Source organism: Botrytis byssoidea (genome assembly GCF_014898295.1).
Source record: "Botrytis byssoidea strain MUCL 94 chromosome Unknown BBYS_018, whole genome shotgun sequence".
Lineage (NCBI taxonomy): Eukaryota > Fungi > Ascomycota > Leotiomycetes > Helotiales > Sclerotiniaceae > Botrytis > Botrytis byssoidea.
This window is the reverse complement of record NW_024065859.1, coordinates 838,274-857,979: the sequence shown is the minus strand read 5'-3', so window position 1 is coordinate 857,979 and position 19,706 is coordinate 838,274. Positions and strand designations below refer to the sequence as shown.

At 43.9% G+C, this 19,706-nt stretch overlaps 5 protein-coding genes across 5 annotated transcripts; 1 reads left to right on the top strand and 4 right to left on the bottom strand.

Moving 5' to 3' along the window:
• Window positions 1-673: 673 nt before the first annotated feature.
• On the bottom strand, window positions 674-2,624 carry EAE97_008622 (uncharacterized protein; the record flags this gene model as incomplete). The annotated part of the gene is made up of 3 exons (XM_038879137.1): window positions 674-702; window positions 750-2,045; window positions 2,111-2,624. The coding sequence occupies 3 exons, from the start codon at window positions 2,622-2,624 to the stop codon at window positions 674-676; spliced, it is 1,839 nt and encodes a 612-aa protein (XP_038730219.1).
• A 2,461-nt stretch (window positions 2,625-5,085) lies between these two features.
• On the bottom strand, window positions 5,086-6,822 carry EAE97_008621 (uncharacterized protein). The gene is made up of 4 exons (XM_038879136.1): window positions 6,416-6,822; window positions 5,756-6,306; window positions 5,469-5,706; window positions 5,086-5,407 (listed from the first exon to the last, which is right to left on the bottom strand). Exons 1-4 carry the CDS (start codon window positions 6,517-6,519, stop codon window positions 5,284-5,286), a joined length of 1,017 nt encoding a protein of 338 aa, XP_038730218.1. The 5' UTR covers window positions 6,520-6,822; the 3' UTR covers window positions 5,086-5,283.
• Window positions 6,823-7,375: 553 nt separating this feature from the next.
• EAE97_008620 (uncharacterized protein) lies at window positions 7,376-10,165 on the top strand (the record flags this gene model as incomplete). The annotated part of the gene is made up of 5 exons (XM_038879135.1): window positions 7,376-7,393; window positions 7,452-7,801; window positions 7,854-8,085; window positions 8,147-8,460; window positions 8,518-10,165. 5 exons carry the CDS (start codon window positions 7,376-7,378, stop codon window positions 10,163-10,165), a joined length of 2,562 nt encoding a protein of 853 aa, XP_038730217.1.
• Window positions 10,166-10,536: 371 nt separating this feature from the next.
• EAE97_008619 (uncharacterized protein) lies at window positions 10,537-13,251 on the bottom strand. Its single transcript, XM_038879134.1, has 3 exons — window positions 11,695-13,251; window positions 11,377-11,585; window positions 10,537-11,237 (listed from the first exon to the last, which is right to left on the bottom strand). The coding sequence occupies exons 1-3, from the start codon at window positions 12,823-12,825 to the stop codon at window positions 11,123-11,125; spliced, it is 1,455 nt and encodes a 484-aa protein (XP_038730216.1). The 5' UTR covers window positions 12,826-13,251; the 3' UTR covers window positions 10,537-11,122.
• A 4,427-nt stretch (window positions 13,252-17,678) lies between these two features.
• On the bottom strand, window positions 17,679-19,284 carry EAE97_008618 (uncharacterized protein; the record flags this gene model as incomplete). The annotated part of the gene is made up of 5 exons (XM_038879133.1): window positions 17,679-17,703; window positions 17,847-18,086; window positions 18,136-18,700; window positions 18,790-19,144; window positions 19,195-19,284. 5 exons carry the CDS (start codon window positions 19,282-19,284, stop codon window positions 17,679-17,681), a joined length of 1,275 nt encoding a protein of 424 aa, XP_038730215.1.
• Window positions 19,285-19,706: the final 422 nt, after the last annotated feature.

Genomic DNA, 19,706 nt, shown 5'->3' with positions numbered 1-19,706 from the left:
GCTTATCAGAGTTACAAGCCAATTTGGGGGAGATGGGGATTCAGGGGTTATGTATGGTAAACTTAAAATTTTAGCGGCTCTCAACTCCACGTAAAAAATGTGATCAGCGGAAGAATGCGAATGAGGGGGACTTGGTATTCTCGTATTTCGTATTTTCGTATTTTTCGCATCTAAAAGTCTTCTAGTTTCTACTGACTTCGTAGAGAGCAGTATTATAGATTTGAGAGAGACTATTCAAGAGTTATCTTCTCGTGTTGATTAATTCGTGATATGAGTTGCATCACGTGCTCGTGTGGTCGAATTAGAAGCATTTACAAAGGAGGCATATAGTCGTAGAGATTTGAGCCACAGAGGATGAGTGCATTTCTATGGAATGAAATATATGTGCAGACTAAATGGTACAAAGAAAGATACATAGATAGATGAGTGTTCGCATTACATGATTATAACTATTTGGAGTGATTCAAGATACGAATTTGAATTGTGTATTTCAAGATTCATCCAAGCTGTCTGTTTGTAGAGCTTGTGAAAAAAAATCCAACAGCATTCATATCCACATTCTTGAACCGTGTGATTGCCCAACCCCGCGGTTTCCATATTCTCGTATTCAAATACAATTTGGAAGTCAAATCGAAAAGATCGCGTGAAAATTGTAGAAAATAATGAAATCAAATTATGAGAGCTTACCCTCCGCTTTCGCAGCTGCAAAAACTGTTAGCTTCACTCTGAGGTTGTTGCAAGATTCTTACCTTTTACTTGCTCGAACACTTTGAGCATCTTTCTTCTCGCTCCAAGCGCGTTGACACCCCTCTTCTCCAATGCCTCGTCATCTAGTTCCACAAGCTCGGTCCAATTCATATCCTTAAGCTGATCGGTGTACTTATGTAATCTCAAACTTCTCAGCCAGCTGGGAATATCCTGAAGAAGGCTAGGATCGGTAGGATCCTCAGGGGGCTTTGAGCTACCCCTTCTTCCACGTGGCGATCTACCCCGCGCCATTTCACTATGATCGGAGAGATACCCCTCATGCTGTCCCATACCAAATGCGTTAAGACTCAAGCCACTCATGCCATTGTTGAGTAGAGGTGAGGCTCCATCGTATGCGGCCAAGAAGCCGTTATTCTGTGGAGATGCGAAATTGACTTGACCAAATCCGCCTTGCATGGCCAAACCTGGAGAGCTTGGCCTAGACTGCCTGCCGCCAAAAGAATGCTGCTGCTGAGCTTGAAGCCCTAGGACCTGGTCTCGACTCATTATTTGTCCATGTTCATTAATCATGACAACGTTAGCGTTTGGCATATTGTTGGGAAGACCGGGAGAAGGTGGAACCTGTCCACCATCGTTTGATCTAGCACGGCGGTACTTTCGTACATCATCCAAGGCAAATCGATTGTTGACTGTAGAAAGGGCTGCTAATTTCATAGCCGTAGCGTTTGCGACCATGTCGGTGTTGCTGTTCGACGCATTGAAGTTGGGAACCATTGGTGTGTTGACCATCGAGGCCCAGTTTCCGTTCCCTGCATTATATGGCGAAAGTAGTGGCATATCAGAGCCAGTATTGTCAGGAGCGTTGATTACAGTATTTTGGAGGTTGGATGAGCCTTGAATTTGAGTGGGTCTGGGAGAGCGCAAGCCACCAGCTGAAGGTGGCGGTTGCATAAACTGGCCCATGGGTGTTTGTCCTGAAGATGACTTGGGTCTGTTTGCCTGGTCATTACTGCGAGAGCCCCATGGTGAGGCGGGAGGTGCACTATTGTCCGTCGAGTCTCCAAGACCAGCGATGACAGGTGCGGTGAGAGAGGCACGGTTGTCGTAGGCAGCACTATTTCTATTTGAGGTAGGAGGATTGCCCCAGTTCTGAGTATATTCGGCCTTTTTGCTGGCAATAGCTGCCGCAGCATCTGGAAACATGTTGTTTATCATGGATGGATCTAGGACAGAGTGTCTCTTTGTAGACGGAGTGGCGGGAGGACGGCCAATAGAATTTCTTGAGCCATCACCACCAAGCTTGCCCATTGCATCGTTTAGTCGAGTTGACATAGGATCTGGAGTAGACAGATGTTAGCTAGACCTCAGGAAAAGCGTGAAGCCGAGATGTTTCAAGACTAACCTTTGTCGAAGTTTGCGGGTGACAGCACACCAGACATTGGATGGTTTTTGCCCATCTGCTGTAAAACTTGTATAAAAAAGCGAATCTGTACTTGGGTTGTTTGTTGAAGTAGAGCATACAAAGCAGCGGTTCGTTCGGCCTCACTCAAAACCCGGAACCATTGTTCTATTGCACTTAACTCATCTTTAAAGTCTTGATCCAAGGTTGCAGCTGCCATTTCTTCCAAAGTATTCTCATATTGGTCAATGTCGGCGATCCATTGCTGAGCTTCCAAGTCAGTGTCATTCTCAGGGACACCCTGACCTTGCATTTGTTGAGTACCGTAAAAATCGGATGAAGGTCGAGCTTGGCCACGGCTAGCAGATGGTGAACCTGAATATCCAGCCATGTCTGCAGAAGCTCGAAGGTGATGACCTGAGCCGACAGCGCGTGAAGATGGAGGTCGAAGTGATGAAGTATTTGTAGACTCGACAGGAGTGCTGTTGCGATTGCCTATGATGTGTCCGGCCGACATATTGAGCATAACTGTTCAAAATGTAGCTTCAAAGCGAGATGCTGTAATAAAAAAGATTGGAGATTCGCTTTGGGGGGAAATGGGGGAAAATATGAAACACAGCCGACGAATGTCAATGCGAGGAAGATTGCAAGTTCGTTCCCAGTCAAAAGCCTCGACCCCAAAATTAGAAAGATGTGCTCCAATGTAAATACCGATGCGCTTGATTGCTACCTGCAGGACCTGCTGAGGAACCAAATAAAAGTACAGGATAGGTTCGTGTATTTTGTTAAGTAAGTTTATGGTGGATTGGAAGTGGGTGGTGGTGAACCAATAGAGAAGGATTTCTCAGGGTTCAGGTACTTTTTGGGTTGTAACTTGTAAGAAGCTCCGAAGTCAGGCTGGGAGAATGGATGAAAGACGAGAGATGGATAAGTTGAGATCCCAAAAGGGTTCCTGGTTCCGATTTCCAGATTACCAAATGCTCAAATAGTACCGAATCGACCGTTGCGTTGCTGGTTGATATTGTACTTTTGATACAGTACCAGAGTAAGTTGTGAGTACAGAGTTGAGTTCAGTCGAATCGAGTCGAGTCGGGTTTGAGTTGAGTTGACAGGATCAGTTGAAAATGAATCCAGGGATTATTCTATAGATGAAGTAGATACTTGGTAGAAACTAGGTATAGGTATCTACTCGTATAATAGATAAAATGGATAGATTGGCTTGTGTTCAACGTTTTATTTTGTTATTCTTGAAGAGGAGGGGGCAAAAAGTAACGTTTCGAATTGAGTAGATGCGGAGCAATAAGCTCTCCAAAAATTACTAGGTAGGAAAATCCCCGAGGAAAGTACAATTGTACATTTATGATTACCTATGCTATGCTACTCGAGTAGACGGAGAAAGGGATTCACCGCGGAAGTCGGACAATGTTTGAAAAAGCAGAGCCAATGCCAGATCGCCGTTGATGAATAAAGAAAGAAGTTCTGTTTCACATTCAAATTCACCAACATAGATAATTGGTTTTCAAATTTAATAAGTCCCAGGTCATTGTAAGAAATGAAGCCATCTCCATTTCGAGGTCTCTTCATTACTTAGGTAGGTATATTCACTTGTAGCTTCATTCACTTCACATTTCATACATCCTGGGTAGCCATTGTCCGGGATAATTTTAGATCCTGATTGAAGACAAAAGAATTGAATCATATTGGTTATCAAGTCCCAGATATCACTGGGGCAAAACAAAAAAACCTGCCTGTGGCTAGTTGACCCTCGAAGTCCCCAAAATATCCAATACATTTGAAAGGTAATCTCATAAATGAAGTCATCCTGAGTACTATGACTTGACATTTGATATCCACGATTTGATTTGTAACCCCTTCGTCATGCACCATTGCCTCATAGAGTATTGAGAAAAAGTGTTTGGTAATGAAGGGATCTGGTGTTTGATCTTGGCACGAAAAGAAAATATCCTTTCAGCTAGAGAGCATTGAAATGGCTCTAAAAGCTGTACACACAAATGCCTGTGTTGATGATTGTTCATGGGGGGAACGAATTTGGAGTGGAAAGGTAATAGGGCAAAGGGGAAGGAGTCATTGGAAAAAAAGGCCAATTTTCACTTATCCTCACAAGTTGAAATTTGAGGTACGTCGAATGGTGTAGCTTGTGTTGATTCAATGGATAGAACTATCGCCCCCAGTGTCTAATCCCGGTTTATGTCGTCGGCTTGCTTTAACTTCCCCGTAGAGCAAAATATCGGAATGCAACTACTGCCACAACCAAGTCCCATAAAATAAGATAATATCAAATTTATGCGGTCTCACGCTTGCCCTCCTTCAACTCCTTCTGTAATAGTAGTCAGTATTCGAATGCGACGGAAACTGATTATCGGAAGGAGGACGAACCAAAGCCTTCATTGTGCCGTGGAGAGCATGTCTGTGGTTTCTTCTGAACTTGGGGTCGGTACCCTTGAGGGATGGGTATCTGGAGGTCTTTGGCTTCTTGATACTGCGCGTCGATGTAAAATTAGCCCCCATTCATCCAAAACGGGTTATTAATTGAAGTAGACGGAATTTGCGGTTATTGATCGCGATAATATGCAGGGAATCGTACCCGTTACGGTGAGCCTTCTTCGACTGGTTGTGTTGGGACGAGTTCTTGGATTCTAAAAAAGGGCGAAATCAGTACAATGAACTGTGAGACTGCCATATATTGGGATCTTAACATACTCGCCATTGCGACTGTTGGTAATTAGCAGTCTGTTGGATTGTTGTGGTGGTCGATTTCGTATCGTAGAAGAGGGAATTAATTTTCCTCCAAAATGATATTGGTGCGGCGGTTGCTCGCCTAAATTTCGATTCAATCACGTGAATTTGACTAGCTTTCCCCGCTGGAATTCCACCCACCCTTTTGCGTTAAAGTCTAGACGCAACTTGAGCTATTCATTCCTTTTACTTTATATTGAAAGGTTATCATGTGAATTTGTGTCTTCGAGGCCCACGGTCAAAAATGTCATATGTGTCATTCAATTTGTTTTCCAATCAAATATATGTACAGTACAAGCTCTATCACGTCTACTCCAGCTAAACCTAGCAAAACTTACAATGCTCTACTACCCAAAACCAGAAAGAAATTTCAATGTCCTCATTCTTACTATTACTCGCTCAATTCTCGAATTTGTTTTTTACTTAGCAATGACTGGTAGAACTTGCTTGGCTTTCGACGCTGCAAGATCTGCGGCCTTTTGCAATTGCTCTGATCTAATCTTCCGAAGATATCTAAAGAGAAGAATGAAAAGTAGTTCCATTCTACATAAGTATTAGCTTAATTGAATCTCATTTGGGTTACATTGTATGGGTCTAGTTTTACCTTTCTTTCGTCATCATTAGAAGGCCTTGAACAATGAGTCCCTTGGTAATTTGTGGACCGATTCCCTTGAAGAGGCCCAGCAATCCTTCATTATGAATGATGAATTGCATTACTTCGATAAAACTTTTGAAAGGTTTACCTTCTCTGGAAGGGGGTGGTCTTGACTGAAGTCCAACCTTTGCAACAATCAAAGGCTGGGTTACAATGGTCGCAAGGGATTTGGACATTGCTCCCAATACTATCATTTCAATTAGATCCCGAAAGTCCCATTAAATTGATAAACTTACCAAATGCTTCCCATGGTTTGAGGTTTGTTTTTCCTGGGAAAACAACCTCTCTCAATCTTTGATATGCGCCATATGTAATGGCAGGGTTAACGACAAGTACTAAGCTGGCCTTGAGACCTCTCCAAAGGCCGGTCCAACCATCTTCGCTATGGATAACATCCCGAGCTGTATCTACCATCCCTTTCCTTTCACCCTTTTTTTGTGTTTGTTGACGAGTGGTAACTACTGCAACAGGAATAGTAAAGACCTGGGCAACAGCTCCCGCGACTGCTCCTAAAGACAATTCGATTGCAGTGCTTGGAGGCGTGGGGACTTTCTGAGAAGAGAGATATAACGTTCGAACGACCGAGTACCAGTAGAAGTAGGCAAAATTGGTTGAGGCGACACCAATCAAGGCGCCATTGATACCAGCGTAGAGTCCAGCAACTCCATCCTCGGCTACAATCTTAGAAATTGCATCCCAAGTCGACGTATAGTGGACTGCATCATCACCCGTTGGTGCTACATCGGTCGGCTTGCGTTTGACTTGAACTTGCAGACGAGTTTTTACTCTGGTAGAATTACGATGTTAGCCACAAAATACCAACAGATTAGTAGAATATAAGCAAACGATTACATACCGCCTTGCGAATGCGCACGCAAACGGAGATCAAAACTTACATATCCAGGGGATATACCATAGCATTTGCAATTACAGCTCCTGTAGCTCCAGCAACTGCCAAACCCCATGGTGGAATAACAGCTTCTTTTGATTGTCCTGTCATGTTGGATTTGTAGAATACACTGAGCCAACTTTATATTCTTGAGTGGGAGGAATATAGAACGATTGTATTTTAAAATTTCATGAAGCAGCAAACAAACAAGCAATAATGGATATTGAGTCTGGGTATTATTAGGTAAAGAAATAAGTTTAGTGCAAGGTCTTTTTCATATCTTATTTAAAATTTAAGTAATTTATAATCGACAGAAGTATGTATCACAAATGCAGATAGATAAATAGGAGGTTATGAATATCTAAGATGTGATATTAAGTTTGAAGAATTCCTGAATCATATTCCTTCCTTCTTCATAGTTACCGGTAGCCGTTATGTATTGCTATCATGCGCGGCGCGAGGGTCGGAGTTTGTGACGATCTTAAACCTCGGCTCGGATATTCACCATGGGTCCGTGCATTTTATTCCATCATTCTACGTACAGAATTTCCACTGCTTCATGCCAAGAACTCTATCGTAATGTCCACGGTTATCCTCAAACAACCTTGACAACCTTGACAACCTTGATGTGATGGATCTCGAGTATCACGTGGACATTCAGCTCTCTGGCAACTGATGAAACGGATGGGAAACGACGACAATCCAAGCCGTTGGTTTAACTACATAAACAAGCAAAGCATAAACCCAGGCTGATCAGATAACACTCTTACGGCTTTGCTTACTCTTCTTTCTCCAGCTTTACAGTGTCTCAAGCCTCCCTCAGCAGTCTGAAAAGCCATATATCAGCCGAACGAGTATTGGCTTAGGGATATGACTTGATGTCTACCGTTTGAGAACCATCTCATTCATATGCTGCTCACGTTCGTATCCGAAGCAATATTTCTCTATGAGAGTTGTTGTAGCTATCATGGAAGCCAAAGCTCTTGTACGTCAATACCCATCAATCCTGGTGATGGAATAAGTCATTCTGACACTGGGGCTAGGAAACGCAGTTAAGCATTGACAAATGTAGCTCCAAGGAAGAAGCTTTAAAAGTCTCTATTGCTGCTATTGAGTTGTATATTGAAGTTTCAAAGCAAGTACTTGGGAATGCCGAAAAGGCAAGGATCAACCGAAAATGCAAGGCATTGATGTTGAAAGCGGAAGAGATCAAGAAGTCATCCACTTGGCCTCTAAAACCCGCTTCAATCTCCCTGAAAGCTCCAGTATCCGAACGAACCTTGAGTAAACATGAAGAAATTATCTTGCTCGAGGGATCAAGATTGCATGGATTTATCTTCCCACGGTGGACATCTGAGCCTGACGACACGATATTTGAAGCATCACTATATACGTATGTAGATAAAATGAATGAGTATACCGAGGCCGTTTACTGACTCCGATAGAGATCCTTCTGAGCTAAAGCTTTCCCAGGATCAAATTGAAACATTTGCAGGTTGGAAGAGACCTCACGAGAGGGATGATGTTCTTTCTCAAATGTTGAAAGATGTGGAAAATACCGATATTCTTATGAATGCCTCTAAGGATATTGATCTTGTCCAGGATATAACTACAGATTGTTCTGTCGTAGCCAGTCTTTGTGCGGGAACAGCACGTGCTGGAAAAGGTCATAGCAAGGCATGTGCATTTTCGTCTATCATTCCCACAATACTTTAAGTTTACTGACTCTCTCTAACAGGTACTGGACACCATTCTGCGCCCATATGATATCAAAAAGCAGAGGCCGAGATCATCTAAAAATGGGAAATACATACTCCGTCTCCAATTCAATGGCTGTTATAGAAAAGTCACAATAGACGATCGGCTACCAGCTTCAAGTTCAGCTCGCAATCTTCATGTCGTGGATAGAAACAATCCTATGCTGCTATGGCCTGCATTAATTGAGAAAGCATATCTCAAAGTGCGAGGCGGCTATGATTTTCCAGGCTCCAACTCTGGCACAGACTTATGGATAATGACTGGATGGATTCCCGAGCAAATATTTTTACAGAGGTATTGCATACCCTTTCCCGGGCATCAAGCTATACTGACCAAATCGATTCGATAAAGTGACGAAATTCAGTCCGAATTACTGTGGAAGCGTATTTATAAATCTTTTGAGTTCGGCGATGTCATGATTACATTGGGAACTGGTAAGCTGACCAGAAGAGAGGAAGCTGACTTGGGCCTGGTTGGTGAGCATGACTATGCTATTCTAGACATGAGAGAATCTGGGTCCCAACGACTATTGCTCGTCAAAAATCCTTGGTGCGATGGTATGGCTTGGAAAGGGCCTAGACGAAGCCCAGTTCAGGGTGCATCAGGAGACAACACTTGGACGGAAGGCCTCCGGGAGTCACTGGAAGCGTCTGACACCGCGAGAAGTTCCACTAAACCGGGAACTTTTTGGATGGCATTTGAGGATGTGATACAAAATTTCGAATCCTTGTACCTCAATTGGAACCCTGGACTTTTTCGTTATAGACAAGATCACCATCTCTCTTGGACGATTCCACACATTAACAACATTGGGACATTTACTCAAAACCCTCAATATGTCGTTCATTCTGTTAAAGGAGAGACTGTCTGGGTATTGCTCAGTCGGCACTTCACTACAGAGGAACACGATATTGCTCAAGGTTCAAGTACTCAAAGCATCACATCCAAGTCCCTCGGCTTCATCAGTCTGTATGTCTTTGACGCCTCCGGCCATCGCGTTTACTTAAGCGATGGCGCTCTACACCGCGGTGCCTATGTCGACTCTCCCCAAACTCTCGCGCGATTCGAGCTACCTACAAACACCTCCTACACAGTCGTAGCCGCGCAACAAAATCTCCCTCTCCCAAAATACTCCTTCTCATTCTCCTTCTTCTCTCGCTCCCCCCTCACTATTTGTTCCGCCCCGGACAGTCACACCTTCAGCACCTCTCACCCCGGCTCCTGGACGACTCGCACAGCGGGTGGCAATGCCAGCTCTCCATCCTACCCCTCAAACCCTCAGTTCAGCATCACAATCACAGAACCTACCGATATAATGCTCGTCCTCGAAGCAGACAAAGAAGACATCGCCGTCCACGTAACCATGATCTGGGCCTCGGGACAACGCGTCACCGTCATCAATTCCCGCGACATAGTCGGCGGCTCAGGTGACTACCGCCGCGGCTGCGCATTGGCAGAACTACACAACGTCGCCGCAGGCAAATACACCATCGTCTGCTCCACCTTCCAAGCAGGCGAAGTCGGAAACTTCACCCTGCGCGTCAAATCCTCGAGCAAATGCGAAATCCGACCCGTCCTCGCCGAAACGGCAGGCAGACTGGTCGCCAAACTCCCCACCATCGTTTTCCAAAATGGAATCGATAGAATGCTAGCACCCATCACCGTCGCCCGTCTCACCCGTCTGCGATTCGTCGCAAAAACGAGCATGGAAAATCGACCGCCGCCGACGAAATCGAGACCGAGTCTGAGAGTTAGTATTGAGAGGGGTCAGGGCCCTAATAAGATTCTTCTAGAGTCGTCCAACGAGGGAGAATTCAGCGATGCGCCGGCGGGGATCCGCACGAGGGAGATTGATATCTCGAGCGAGATGAATCGCATGGGCGGGATTTGGGTGGTGGTGGAGAGGCTGGGTGGGAGATTGGGGTTCGATGAAGTGTTTGTCGAGGCGTTGAGTGATTCAAAGGTGGAAATTGGGGTTTGGGGAACGGGGGATGGATAGGGGTGGTAGGGTGGTGGGCATGTATGTTTCTCTTCTTTAGTAATAAAATAAAATAAAATAAAATAAAACTTCATCTTCTATCATACTCGTGATCGAGACTCGCAATTTCAAAACACAAGCATACATACACACACACACAGATAGCTAGAGTCCCGGATTGCCCCCTTTAAAACAAACCTAGAGATTGAGTACAAAGTAAGTAGTGGGTAGTGGGTAGTGGGTAGCGAGTAGTAGGTATGTATAGACATTTGAAATCGAAGAATTCTACTATTCAATCCATCCATCAACCCCTCCCTCCCTCCATCCACCCATCCCTCCACTCATCCCCACATCCAAGACCCAAGATCCAAGATCCAATACCCTCCCCTTCGCCCTCCCCAATAGTCACATTCTCGCGAGCGAGGAGAAAAAGAACCCCCCTCTCCCCCCAAGAACCAAGAACCAAGAACCAAAAAATATAAAAAATAAAAATAAAAATAGAAAACAATAAAAAAACACCCCCCTAAATCCATTTCTGGTATCAAAAAGTGCCTCCCACTCCCATACTCCATTCATCCAATCCCATTCATCCAACCCATTCGAATCCATAACCATCAATTCATAAAAAAATGCAAAAGTTTATGCGCGCGCGCGTGCGTGCCATTCCATAACTAGATGTGTAGATAGAAATCTCACCCAGTAGAGGAAACGCCGAAAACGCAACGCAACGCAAGAAAGAAAAAAAAAAGAACAAGGCCTCCCTTCCTCATGAAACACCACCACTCCACTTTATGACCTTTTACCTCTTGCAAGAAGAATCTGCAAACGCAAATTGCAATTTTATCAAGCGTGAAGAAAATAATCCTACCCATATATAGATAAGATAGACCGATAGATAACTTTTTTAATTTTTTCGATTTTTGACTCCCCGCTTCCTTTCTCTCTCAATTGTCACCGCCCCGCCCTATGCAGCGGCTTTCAATTGCCACCTCTACGTCTTCTGCCTTTACTCGGACCTTCTGGTCTTTGCGCGAGCACTTCTCGCAAGAGCGGGTCGTCTTTATCTTTATCTGTGTGATGTGCTCTTACATGTCTATGTTCGCTGCAAGTTAGAAGAAAATCCAGGCATTTATTTCCGTTTTGTTCAAAGGCGTGAGAATTATCAAATTATCAATTGACATTCAAAAGTCCCCCTCCACGCGGCGTTTAAAAATAGAGAAATTCGAACATACCTTTGTAGATTATCCGGCCTTGGATATCTATGTTCTCTTTCCGGACAGAAAGGACACACATAACCCGGACTATCATGAACCAAACCATGTCTAATCATTTCATTTTTCCTCTTGAACCCCTTTCCCCCCTCGGCTCTCGAGCATCCTCGTACCGTACAATAATGCGGTCGATTGGAAGAATGTACATTTGCATGGGAATTTAATAAATACTATTTGTATACGAGATTAGCATCTTGAAGTTTAAGTTCCCTTTTCTAAGCAATTTTTTTATATATTTGAACATCCAGAAATCCATCAAAAGCATGGTCTCATTCGTACCTGTGTTTGAAAAGGCGCAGCAACACACCCCGGATAATTGCACTGATATCCTCCAATCTGTGGATTTGTAATCCCATCTATACTCATACGATCAATGGCCATAGTAGCGGGAGTTGAAGCCGATTGATCAGTACTTGGAGTTTCCGCATTGCTCCCACTGCTATAATCCGTCGTCATACCGTATGGACGTCCTTCAGATGTTGAAAGTCTTCTCGAAGTGTTCGTCGAAAATTGATTGAATAATGGTCCCGAGGACATAATATCTCTCCGAAGACCATTTGGAGAGTTAGCTGGTGATGTTACTCCAGGCCCAGGAGGAAATCGCGAGATAGATCTCCCTGGAGATTGGGAGTATGGAGTTTCATTAGAATTGGGTAGTGGTTCCTCAACAAGCTGTTTCAATGATTCAGCTATTGATGGTAATTTAATGTGTTGACTCCCATTGCTATTTGTAGAGCCGGATTGAGGTGGAGAGTGGAGCATAGGTGGAAGACCTCCAGGATCGTTAGGTGGGGTAGAATGCGTTTCCTCTACGCTACTTCCCCGTACCGTAGCATTTTGATATAATTCATGGGAAATGGAATGTAATCTGGCTCTCTCTATATCTATAGCATCCTGTGCTTGTGATTGTGCTTGTGAATTTGTATTGGCATTGCCATTTGCGGGTACCTGATCACCTTCAAGAGCTTCCCCAGTGGAACCCAGCGAATTATTCCGAGACTCCGGAAATGTGCGCTTCATTATATCAACTGCCATTTGGGCAATATCAAGATCGGCCGTTCCAGGGGATATATCACGTCCCGGGATTTCTACCGCCGTGCCTCTGACGGGACTTTCGTCTTCCTCACCCTCGTCTGAAGGCAGAGCTTCCTTTCCAGCATGCTGCGCAATGTCAGGACGATTCCCTCCACCCATCAACCCCACGAGTACCGCGTCAGCCTGACAAGCGCGACTCTTAGGTCGTATCTCCCCCTTGCGTCCGTCCGGACCAGCTTCGGGACTGATGGGAGGAGGCGGATGGACCTCTGGGGGAGGAGAGGGTCTGATATTAATATGCATCGGTTTTAATATAGGACTGTCGCGCGGACCAACGTCATCGGGATCAAAGTATGTATCTGCGATCTCGGTCATAATTCCATTGAGCCACTAAACGTATCGCATACATTGAACTGCTAGGCAGATATTCATAGCATACAAGGCATGCAGATGCTGATTGACTCGAAAGTAGCAGAGAATACAGCCAGACAATATAAATAGGATTGCATGAATAATCCAAGTACCGAATAGGATGATAGATTCGTGGGGAATGAGGGCCGCGGCTTGAATCGTTTCTAGAACTCGTCGGCTCGTTCTTGCACAGAATAATTTGACTTTCCAAGGTTGCGATTATATTGCGCGAGCTTCTAATCGTACTTTCCCGGAATCGCTCAGCCGATTAATAATATTGCTGACCGAGGATGGATAATAAAATATACACAGTGAAATTAGAAAAAGAGGTAAAAGAAAATTAGAGTATAAAATATGGCCCAAATAGTATGATTGAGTGAAGAATAAAGTGAAGCGTGTGCGATCTGTATAGAAGAAGATCCGGTAGATCTGCCCATGAACTAGCTTCGTTGATTACTTCAGACGACCGTAGAATTAGCGCAAATCTGGAGCCCCAGAGTCCCCTCTTTAATGTCCAATATGCACTATTTGTAAAAATTGCATAATATGTTTAAACATAAAAAAATTGGGCAAAAGTGTGGAGAACAAGATTGAAGGGAGAGAAGTCTACGAGAATTGCTTGTTAGATGTTAGATGTTAGATGCTAGATGCTAGATGCTAGACATCAGATGTCAAATGTCAAATGTCAAATATCAAAGTAGACTAGACAAGAAAAGACACTGCACGGCAAGATAGACAAGTGTATAGGTAGACAAACGTAAGAGTAGCGGTGCGGTAAAGTCCTTCCTTCCCCAGGAAACGAATGAGGGGAGAATTCGATTAAATATTTGATTATCTTTTATCTGGTCGTGGGCGGGTTGTGTATCTGAATGGGTGGGTGAATGAGGATAGATATGTATGGATACGGGTACATCTTGGGCTGGTGCTTTTCTTGTCCAATATGAAAGACCAGACCCAGGTGAGTAGTACAGTACAGCTTCTTCAAGTGCTGCGTACATTATACCACTACTATACCTACATACATATATTACTGGGGCTTCCTCTGGCATCATGACCGGCAAAGCAGTCGAGCAGTTTCTAATTTAAGATTTCTCAAGGTTTGTTTGGAATATGTATAATGTACCTAGGGAGTGTGGTAGTGTGGTAGCTGTCAAATCTATCAAACCATATCTGCGGCCAACAGAAAAGGATCCATGGAACGCTTCGAAATGCGGAGTATCTTTCGCTCGATGCATCCATCCCTACTACAACAATATAACTTACTTGACGAGATATGATGAGAGAGGAGAGCAGAGCACGGTAATAGGACAAGAAGCATTAGCACGTGAATGACCAGGTACTCAAGGTATGTATATAGATAGGTACATGCAATCTAATTTGATTCAGAGGACTCGGCATCTATTTATGAAACCTTTCGCATTCTCTGTAACCTTACATCTCAAAGAAGGCAGTGCGCGCCGGTAGATGATGAACCAACGTTGCCAGTGTTCAGCTAGAACCACCGCGAGAATTGAGACAACAGATCACCAGCTTGTGTAGTGCAATGGTTCCCTTCAGATAGAGAGACATATATCAACATTCTTTCGTGTCTCCCCCGTAACCTATGTATTATTGTTCGGTATCGCCGTCACTAGAGTACCTCATGGACGGGGGGAAATCTAGAGCACTTTTCGTATACCTCGGAAGTCTGGCCGAGTATATAAGTCAATACATACTACTGTGAATACATAGCAGTGTTAACATCATGTTCATGTACCTCACTCAAGTAGGCGTGGTGTATGTGTGGCTTATCCTCATAGGTGGATAGGGTAGCATTATGAATTACGCCGCTGAAGAGCGCCGCATCGTAGTATTCGCTTGCCGAGAAGGGAGGAGGGAAAAAGAAAGAAGAAAAATAAAACGGTTATTGATTGATTGATAGATAGATAGTATGGTTTATCTCTTTGCCCTCTTTGTTCGCTCTGTCCACTCTGCCCTCTCTCCCTCTGCCTCCCTCTCTCTTCGAAGTTCCAACTCGATTCCTAAGTGAGCAACGAATGCGAGTATCACACGGCCACGCTGACTTGAACTTTCTTGCGTGGAACAAACGACTCACCCAGTTAGATTAGAAAGCTGCAACCAGGAATTAACGGCTGTTGTTAAGGTTGAGAATTGAGGCTGTACTTGTCTTGGTTTTTCACCAGGGGGGGGGAAGGGCAGGCACAAATGAGAATGCTTCATTCGTTCAAGGTTGAATTAGGTCAAACTTCAGAAATATCTAACCTGGCTAGTAAGCACATACAGCATCAACCATGATCCAAAGACGAATGAACATGAAGATGGATGAAAAGTAATATTATTCACCGTTACATTGAATTCGAAACTACTTCCTTCACCCTGTCAAATAGGTAGGTAGATATATATGTATCGCATAATGTATATGATCCCATTCTATTCACCCCTCTCTCACATCCTCATCTCCCATCTCCCATCTCTCATCTCTCATCTCCCACCTTCCCATTTGATCATCCGTTCTGAATGCTCACCCTTTAGAAAACTTTCTCTCATCTCATCTCATTATCATATAAGTTCCTAATTCATGAAACTTCTATTCCTCTCCAGTAATCGAGGTCTCACTTGATAATCTCAAAATCATTCTATCCCTCCAATTTCACTACATATGTAAATACTACATAAACAACAATGTATACCACCACATCACATATAATATATAATATATAATATAACCTATCACCTAACCCCGCACCTCAACCTCAACCCCTCAACCATTCAATCATTCATTCATTCAATCATTCAATCCCCCAATCCAATCTTATCTAATCCAAATTGAATCCCCAAACCCCCATTCATTCATTCATTTATTCATTCATTCACTCACTCACCCACACAAAATCACAAAACACTCCCCTTCCCTTCCCTTCCCTTCCCTTCCCTTCCCTTCTCTTCCCTTCTCTTCCCCTCCTCTCCTCTCCCCTCCTCTCCTCTCCTCTCCTCTCCCACTCTTTCACCAACCCTACCTGCGATATAGCTACAAGTACATCCATCCCTATCACTAAAGCCATCCAACCATCCAACCATCCAACCATCCAACCATCCAACCATCCAACCATCCAACCATCCAACCATCCAACTACCCACACCCACACCACCATGCGGCTAAAACCAAAACACATTACCTAGGTACTCCCTCACCATACCATACCATCCACCATCCACCATCCACCATCCACCACCACCATGAGCCGCACATTCGCACATACGCATGCACGCACCGCACATCCCCAATCCAATCCCATCCCATCCATCCAATCAACGCACCCCCACCCATAAATCTACTCTACCGACAGCATCGAATAACTCACTCACTCACTCCAGACACCAGAGCAACGTCGGACGAGCCATTCATTCATCCATCCATTCCTCACAAAACAAAACGAGTCATCACACCTGCAACCGTAGATAAGCATTCGGTCCATTCCCTTCCATTTACCGATTCATTTCTTTTTCTGATGTTCTTTCCCTCCCTTTCCTTTTCTTTCCTTCCCTTCGTTCTTTCCTTCCTTTCTTTCGTCTTTTATCCAGCTGTGTATGTATGTATGTATGTATGTATATACCTACCTACGTATGATGATATTTTCTACAGGTTAGATATTCTCTACAGATTAGATAGACAGATAGATAGATAGATAGATAGATAGATAGATAGATAGATAGATAAATAAATAGATAAATAAATAAATAAATATACAACACAACAACAACAACAACATAACATCATCATCAAATTAATCCATCAAATAAACTCAATCAATCAACCTACCCATTCCCCCTCACCAAAACATACATACCACAAAAAACCCCAAAAACCCCAAAAACCCCAAAAAGCAAAAAAACCACACGATACATCACTGCCCATCCCATCCTATCCCACCCCATCACATGTCATCATCTCCCTTCCTTCCTTTTCCCCCCTCAAAAAGATCAAGATCAAGATCAAAAAAATCAAATCAAATCAAACCCAAACCCAAACCCAAACACTACAAACAATACATGATTATACATCTAGTCTCATAATCAACCGATCCCAAACTACCTTCTCCAGGACTATTCTAATTATCAACACCACCCCCGCCCCCCTCCTCCCTCTTCCTCTTCCTCTTCCTCTTCCTCTTCTTCTTCTTCTTCTTCTTCTTCTCTCCTCTCTCCTCTTCCTCCTTCCTAAAGCAAACAGAACAAATCCCAACCCCAACCCCAACACCAACCATCCCACCACACAAACAAGGAGTGGGGTAGATCACTTCGTAATAAATCATACGCGAACCTCTTAAATCAATCAAAGTTACTGCACTGCACTGCACTGCACTGCATACAACTTTAAAATCGAGGCGATACTCGCGGCTCACCTAATCCAGCCCGATGCTTCCGAAAGTATACCTCAAGGTAACGGAATAGACAGGTTTCTATACTGACTATCACGTTCCGAATTCAATCTCGTGCAGATCTCGTGCAGATAGATTATCTACACATGCTCAACATTTTTTGGATTTATATTCTTTTTTTATTTATTTTTATTTTACAAATTTGAGGCTTACATACAAGCTTACATGCATATGAATCCTGAACCCCATTTGCGCCTCCGACTAATGCTCCAACCCAAACCGTCATTATCCGATACCAACCAAAACGCGCGCACGCCTCTCATCGCAATTTATCAATATATATTCTGTCTCTTACTTGATCTAATTCCTCCACAAACACTATTCTCCCCGAACAAAGCTCGTCCTGTACACAGCTCCCCATGCGGCTCCTAAGAGTATTTACATATGTTCAATAGGTTCTTCTCTAAATCTGTGAATCAGCAATTGCCCATACAGAAAAACACTCACAGGTACCAATGCGAGTTGCAGAAATATGTTACAAAGAAGGGGGGTTCCAGACAAAATCTAATGACGGGTGGACGATATGAAAGATTCGATTGAACTTACGGCAAGAGCTCATCCACATCACGAACGACGCAGGACTTCAAAGGAGGTCGGACAAGGTCGTTGAACAAGAAAGTTCCGTATACGAGTAATACGAAGCCAAGAACTTGTAACCACTTGAAAGTTTCCCATCCCAGAAATAGTGATACAATCCAAATAAAGAGTGTACGACAAGTGTCGATGGTGGACCTAGATGTGGCGCTGACTGTTCTGGTCACGGAAAGTCCAAAGAAATTGAAGCCACTAAAAAGGTTAGCTAGAAAGAAGAGATAGACAGAGAGAAGAAAATTACCCGATGCTAATCATGATAAGCACACTTGAGACTCCAATGGCTTTGTAGTGTGTAATTTGTCTCCATCCTTCAACAAGATCGAAGTATCCATATCTTCCCGCTGCGGTTCTACCGACTGCAAGATGGAGAATGATCATACCGAAAATTGTAACTCCAAACCCGAACAGACCCTCCCAGCCTACAACTTTGAGAGGTTCCAGAGCGTAATTTTCTAGAATGTATTCCTCCAAAACGAACTGAGAAGCAGTGAATATTTGAGCGCCCGCAATTAGAAATACGCCAATAATAGCGCGTAGGGCTTCTGGTGTTCGGGCTTCTCTTGCGGCTAGCTTTAGTGCGTCGTGTACAAGCGCCATTGAAGACGGCGCAGCTTTGTCATCTTGGTAAAGAGCTCCAGCAAGACCAACAACAGCGACTCCAAGAACAACGGTCACCAACGCGAACCATTGGAACAAGTGAAGCCTTCTTTTCAAAAAGAGTACACTGAAAACTCCAACAAAGAGCACCAAAGCCCCTCGAGTCATTTGGTAAATTGAAGGGACTACAAACAAAAGACCGACGTTCACTAAGAAATGCTGTTAGTAACAGCATGGCAAATGCGATTTGTGGACACAAATGCTGATGAATGAAACATATGGAACGTGGACTACTCACTCAAAGTTGTTCCACAGATATCACAAATAGCAGGTAGGGCTAACAGCAGCACTCTCCATCCCACCAATGGTAATCTGTTTTCATCTACATCCATTGCCTTTCCAGTCGAGGTTGTCAAGATGCTCGCTCCATCGTTATCTGCGGCCTCTCCTTCATTTGTATCAACTGCTTCATAACCGTTCTCTTCGGGCTTTGCGTTCTTTGCGAAATAGCGGCGATAAAGAGAAAATGCGCCAACAAAGAGCCAGCAGCCCATTTCTCCAACGAACATTTGAGCCGTTTGTATGACCGGCTGCTCGAATAATGCTCGTTTCTTGGGATCGGGATCGTCACAATTCCGGACGCAAACATTGTCCTGGCTTGTGGTTAGCAGATAACAGAAACAGACTCGAAGCGTATACTGACTTGATATTTTGTGAGAAGCGTATTGCAGACTCCTGTAACCAGCATCATGGCTACCAGGAATGGTATGAGCACTTTGGGGCTGATCGCCATCTTGACGATATGCGATGGACAGACCGGCGGAGGCGTGTGTGTATCTAGATCAAGGAACCATATAGTTTGACAAAACTACAACTAATCGTAAATTGGCATTCACAGATCTATTTTCCTTATGTTGCAACGTAGTGAAATAAATAAAGATTAGAATCCGATATATTTGTATTTGTATAATCCGTGGTGAGGTTGATTACTCTTTGTCTCATATCTATTGGGGCACGATTAGGAGCTAGGTTGGAGGCTGGAGCTCAAGGCAGGAGAACTCGGGCGGTGACGGTTTTTGGTTTAGCCGATGACTATCGGAACCTCATTCCCCTGCTTTCCATCACAAGATCACTTTCTGATTCAAGCCAACAACTCAATCATCAGTTACCACCTACGAGGTACCTACCTAGCATCTATCAACATGTCATAAAGTG

Excerpts from the sequence above, each read along its gene's own strand:
- EAE97_008621 (XM_038879136.1), bottom strand. The coding sequence starts at position 6,519 with ATGACAGGACAATCAAAAGAAGCTGTTATTCCACCATGGGGTTTGGCA. Across the intron at positions 6,307-6,415 it reads ATGGTATATCCCCTGGATAT|AGTAAAAACTCGTCTGCAAG; the intron begins GTAAGTTTTGAT and ends TAATTCTACCAG. Across the intron at positions 5,408-5,468 it reads CTAATGATGACGAAAGAAAG|AATGGAACTACTTTTCATTC; the intron begins GTAAAACTAGAC and ends ATACTTATGTAG.
- EAE97_008619 (XM_038879134.1), bottom strand. The coding sequence starts at position 12,825 with ATGACCGAGATCGCAGATACATACTTTGATCCCGATGACGTTGGTCCG. Across the intron at positions 11,586-11,694 it reads CTGCGCCTTTTCAAACACAG|TATTTATTAAATTCCCATGC; the intron begins GTACGAATGAGA and ends GTATACAAATAG. Across the intron at positions 11,238-11,376 it reads AGGCCGGATAATCTACAAAG|ACATGTAAGAGCACATCACA; the intron begins GTATGTTCGAAT and ends CAGCGAACATAG.